This window comes from Temnothorax curvispinosus, unplaced genomic scaffold, assembly GCF_003070985.1.
Source record: "Temnothorax curvispinosus isolate PA1 unplaced genomic scaffold, ASM307098v1 QBEX01009074.1, whole genome shotgun sequence".
NCBI lineage: Eukaryota > Metazoa > Arthropoda > Insecta > Hymenoptera > Formicidae > Temnothorax > Temnothorax curvispinosus.
Window position 1 is genome coordinate 41713 of NW_020218854.1, and position 6170 is coordinate 47882.

Sequence of the window (6170 nt, forward strand, 5' to 3'; positions counted from 1 at the left end):
ATGTCGAAAACACGCGAATCTTTTCATGTTGGAGCCAAGTTTGCTCCAGCATGAAAGAGGAAATCATTATACGCGATATAATTACTTTATTATTCTCTTATGCAGAGTATTTTATCTAATTTCATAGTTTGAAATGTGAAATTGAAATAAGAAAAAAGGATATGAGACAGATCTGATGGATTAGTGAGCGCCGACCTCGACATGTAAGATTGTGACGAAGCAGTAGACCGAACTTATCGTCTGTTCTTGAAAAAAAAATAATTTTATTTAATTTGATAATTTTACATCTCGCGAGATAAGAACTCGATACTGCCCATAATCTCCGCGGCGTTCACACTAGATATAAATAAATGAAAATAGTTACAGAACAAGTAAGTGCAGAAAAATCGTGATCAATGACTGATTTAAGAAAGACAGAGTCACACCAATGTAAATGATAATTACGAAGAAACCTTCGCTATAACATGTATATTAGTATGTCTTCATCTTGAAATCGATATTATGCCGACATGATAGTCTTGTTCAACAAATTTGTACGATTGTCAATTAAACCAATAGCTGACGGATAGTTAATAATAATTATTGACGATTACACGACTCAACGAAGCATAAAATATCTTTATCTTTCGTGGTAAAAAGAAACAAACGACAGCTAATAATGAGAAGTCAACGTTATTCGCATTCCGAGTTGTATTAATGGATGTACGAAGAAAATAGATAATTTGAAAACATAGATCTTATTCATTTTTAGTTGGAAATGTTTATATGAAATCTACTAGATATTCACTAGCAGTAACAATTGATACTGGAGTCACAGTTTTGATATTTTATATTTTGATAACTATCTCTAACGTAAGGTCGTGTACAAAGTCGTTTAGTTCGTAACAAAAATTCGAAATTGCAATGTATATAGATTTGGATTATCTATAAAAGATTACGAAAAAGAAACTCGACATGGGCGCAGAAGACATATCAAGAGACACACGGTAGTTTTAGTTTACATCCTAATTTGATATGTTGTAAATTATTGATTGTAAATTATTGTCATGTTAATTGAAATATTCATGGTTTGTTTCCTTTCGCTTCTTTTTATCTTCTGTATATAAAATCTCGTTTTTCTTATATGAGACAATTAAGTCAATTCAATACAAATGACTCATATATGTATTTGAAATACATATATGTATTTCATTAAATACATATATAATCTCCTTTAAAAAACTGATTTTATATATAAACAATTTTATATAAAAATAATATTAAAATTACTTATGAGGAATTAGTAGATATGCGGGGCGACATACATGTGAGAAGGAAAATAAACCGAATATATAAATTTCCTGGATATTGCGATCATCGTATTGTAATATAGAAAACAACCAAGTCAGAGCTAAAACTCAATAGCAATATAGATTCAATATTAAATTTTAATTAATGTGATTTTATAAAGCATCTCCTTTGGTCTTCTTTTAGCGCATTTCTTTCCATGTAGTTTCTTTTTATTAATTTTGTTGAACGAGACCATTACGAATTCGATGCAAAGATAACGATCGTCTGTAAATACTCAAGTGTGTGCCGGGTTATTGCGTAATCTCCGTGTGATGATGTGCAAGAAATAGAGCATACCGACGAGATGCACCGTTGGCTATCGCGTAAGAGTATATATCGATATCACTCGAGCGTATCATGAAAACTTCTCGTGTGATACAGCGAATTGATTATATCGAGCTGTTCGGCTACGATAAACGCGGGAATACGGAATACTGGATGATTCAGTGTGCCCTCGGTCTCTCATTCAAAATACCTCTCCCGAATACCTATTTCCTCGATATAAAGCAGATAAGTTCAATGGGTAGGTTATGATGAAATAAAGATAACATTCCGGATAAGTTACGAACGGACGTTGAAAAATAAAGGAAAAAATCGTATCACGCGTGACACTTTCCCACGAAACATTCGTCATTTATACAAAATGCTCTAGCGACTGAGGTAAAGTTCTATTCACAATTTTATGTACCGTGTATTGATCTCTCAAACGTTCTCGTTACTGTACTCCCAAACATTTATGAATAGAACTCTCCCACGAATTAAAGGAGATTAAAATCCACTTTATCCTCTATCACGACTGTTGTTTGCAATTGTACTTGAAACGATGCTTACAAAGTCATTGTCAGTTTAAGTGACAACATACAGTAACGGACATAAGTTTAAGATGAGCAAGAGTTGTAATAGATCGCATGTAAATATTTCCCTATCCGCTTTCCTTTTTTCTCAACATAATATATACCTGTATATGTGACCTCCTTCAAGTGTTGGGCATATTTAAGAATGTGTGAATATTGTATCTATTTCTACAAATATTTGAATTCGCGCGATCCATATTCTCTTTTATTACATATTTCAGAAACAGCTTCTTAAATAATGCAATAAATGATAAACTTGAAGTATAATAAATCTTATTTTATACACGACTTTAATCAAGATAATATAAATAGATAAATATATAAACTTATATAAAATACGAATACAAATATGTACACTTTCTTTCGCATATACACTGCATATTTATGTAAAGAATCCATATTCGTCAGTTATTGTGTAAAGTAAAGAATATAATTCTGTTTCAATGGTAGTCACGTAAATTGATCATTCTATTTCTTTCCATTCTTAAACTTTTGTTACCGCTACTGTGTAATTTAATGCGGGAATTTATTTACTAATAATTAATGTACAATGATGGAAGCATCGATCTAAACAAAAGAATACATATAAAAAGAAAGAGTAGAGTAGAATGTAAACTGAATATTAAAAAACTCTTCATAGAGAGAATAATAATTTAGAGAATATTCTAAGATTCTGATAAACAATTTACATAATGTATGTGTATATATATCAAAATAATGATAACAATTGCTATTATATTACATATATTTTACATGTAATAGCGATTAATAAGAAACATATTACAATTAATAAGAATAATCTCTAGAATAATATTCGCGTTTGCCCAACATATCACGCAATAACGTAACATAAAAAAAAACCGATCCTCGCGACGATGAACCGTAATTTTCAATGAAACGAAATACCCCGAAGCCTACCTCTCGGCAACGTTTACCGTCTGTAGACGACGTTCTCCTCTTCCTCGTCCTCGTTCTCGTCGTCGTACTCGTCGTCGTCATCGGGTGGCCAACAGACGACGGCGTCGACAACGTCGTCGTCGTTGTTGTCGGGACGACGCGCGCGTCGACGTGCCTGCCCTCGCGACGGCGACGAGAAGGTTGACGAGGTCGCGGGCGACGTCGGCCCCACGTTCGTCGCAGACGCCGTGATCGTGGGCAGATCCGGCATCGGGGTTGGTATCGGTGCGGCAGCGGTCGCGACGTAAGCCGCGGCAGCAGCGACTCAGGCCAAAGCGTAAGGGTGGGTAGCGTGATGTCACAAGCCCGGCGCCGCGGTTGCGACCGCGGGCGGCGGAGGAGCGCTCGTGGTTGCCACGCTCGTTGCGTGATGATAAAGCGGGCTCTGATAGTATTCCTGATGATGATGATTCGTCATATGCATCGGCCCGGCGGCGTTCGCGCTGGCGTGCATGCCGTTGTGATGATGATGGCTGGGCGGCGCCGAATGCGCGTGCGGATGATGCGGCGAGCTGAAGTTGGCGTAGCTCTGGTGCAGCTGCTCGTACATCTTCATCTCGGGCGGCTTGGTGTCCTGTGCGCCGGGAGAAGTGCCGGTCGTGTCGCGCGGCAATAACCTGTTGATGCTAAACGGATGATTGGCCGCCGTTCCGTAAATCGGTTCCTGCTTCAGGCTGCCCGTCATGCCGTGGTGCAGACTCGCGGTGTCGGACAACAGTTGCGGATGAATGCCGCGGCTGACCATTGCGGTGAGTTCGTCGTGCGCAGCGCTGAGATCGGGTCCGAGGAGACCGCCGAGGTCCGTGGTGTCGCTCTTCAGAGCGGTGTGATGCTGATGCAGACTCGTGTGATGATGATGATGGTGCGACGAAGACACCAGCGAGTGCAGGTCCTTGTCGTCCGGCTGCTGTGGGCCGCCATGGTGGATGGACGAGCCGGTCTTCTTGGAACCAGGCGCGACCTCGTGAGTGGGTGGACTGTGCTGGCCGGCGATGGTCGCGCCAGACCCCACTGCCACCGCAGTTGCCTGATGCTGCTGATGTTGCTGATGTTTGTTGGTCTGTCTGGTTAGCTCCTTCTTCTCATCTTTGAACCTCTTTTGACGTCGTAGGTAACAACCGTTCTCAAACATATTGCCGCTGTCAGGGTGCAGCGTCCAAAATGATCCTTTGCCGGGTTTGTCCGGCGTCCGCGGCACCTTGACGAAGCAATCGTTAAAGCTCAGGGAATGCCTGATGGAGTTTTGCCAACGTTGTTGATTCTGTCTGTAAAATGGGAACAGATCCATGATGAATTGATAGATCTCCGAGAGGGTCAACATCTTGTGTGGCGCATTCTGTATCGCCATGGTGATTAGGCTGATGTAGGAGTACGGCGGCTTCGCGTGAGTGTAACTGCGTCGATAGGACTTGTCGCTGCGGGCACGCTGGAGCGCCGAATTCGGCGAGTCCGGTTCCGTCAGAGCGAGCGGATCTCGGCTGACGCCAGTACCCCCGCCGGGAGTCAGCGGGCCGTATCCGACGGCGCTCATACAGGCACCGCCGGCGCCCATGGAAGCACTGCTGTAACCGCTCATTCCGCCGCCTCCCATCGACGCCATTCCCATCGCCGAGCTCATGGTGCTCATGTTAAAACCGCCGGCGCCCTGGGGGCTGCAGCTGGGCCCGACTCCGACTCCCATCGACATGCCCATCGGCACGCAGCCCATCGAGTTTATCGAGCTGTACGTGGGCGCCATGCTGCCCATACTGGACATCGCGACGCTGGTCATGGCACCCGTATCGCCGTACAGTTTTTGCGACTGAAGCATGGTCATAGAGCTCACCGGTGCCGGGGTGGCCTGCTGTCGCGTCGTCGCTGTCAAGCGCGAATCATGAAAACCGCGGAACCACGGCTGCTGGCAATCGGGTATTCCCTTAATCTTCCGGATGAATCCGAAGTCGATCCGCGCTATAACTAGGCGGTTCTCTAATTGGTCTTCTATCGAGTCACAAGTCACAAGAGACGTATCTCGAGTCGTACGCACAGATGATGCACGCCGCGGAAGACGCGCGGCGACTTATACCTGGAGAAATCGCGCGCCTCGCACTTAAAGAAAGACTAACTTCACCAGAAAGAGGAACATCACCAAATATTCTTCCTCAGAGGAGTAACGCACTGAACGGCACTACGTCGACGGAACTCTATTCCGTCACAACCGGAGCAGAACCAAGAACGTTATTCCTTGCTGCGCGAGAAGAAAAGTCACGAGCGTATCTCTATCGAACCACCGAAGGACACGCACTGCGTCAGCGGAACGACGATGACGAAGGGCAATTGATGAACTCCGTTCACTTCTTGTTCATCTTCTTCCCGGAACACAATGCACAGTCCGTTTGTTCGCGGGAAGATGCGCATTCGATACACGAAGCGGACGGGAGCGGACGCGAACGCGAAAGTGAAGTACCCCCCGCGGGAGAGATAGAGGTAATTGTTACCCCAACACCATGGAGGGCACGGCGAGCGCAAAGCCGACGACAGGAAAAGAGCCCAGGCTCTCGCTCGCGTGTTGTACGACGTGGACGAGTGCGCGAAACAACACCAACCACTATACGGTGACGGCCGCTCGACGGTCGCGCGCGCGGTCGGTTATTTGATCGAGCGGGGCCGCTGTTTGAGCCGCCTCACCACCTCTCACCACACACTCCGCCTCGCGTACCGACGAGTCTCTCTCTCCTCTCTCTGTGTGCCGTGTTGTGGATGGAGGCCGGTTAGCGAGTGTACTCCGCTACTCTTGAGTCGGCGGCTCTTGTTCAAATATACCCCACTATCGGCTGCGAGAGCCGCGCCCGATGTCGCGCGGCCAGCCAATCCCGAAGCTGCCGTACCTCCGCTCGTGTCGCGTCCGACCAATCTGACGGTGGATTCAACGCTGCCGGCAGTCCTCCCGATCGCTCTATGAATCGCACATCGTCGGATCGTGCGTGGCGCGCCACGGCCTCTTCCCCTCCGACGCCGTACACGACGGTGGAGCGAAGCGTGATACGCGCA

The 6170-nt window shown here is 45.3% G+C and overlaps 1 protein-coding gene across 1 annotated transcript; it reads right to left on the reverse strand.

Annotated features, from left to right (window-relative positions):
• Positions 1 to 3438: 3438 nt before the first annotated feature.
• On the reverse strand, positions 3439 to 5198 carry LOC112458655 (silk gland factor 1). Its single transcript, XM_025022392.1, has one exon. It carries the CDS (start codon positions 4954 to 4956, stop codon positions 3439 to 3441), a length of 1518 nt encoding a protein of 505 aa, XP_024878160.1. The 5' UTR covers positions 4957 to 5198.
• Positions 5199 to 6170: the final 972 nt, after the last annotated feature.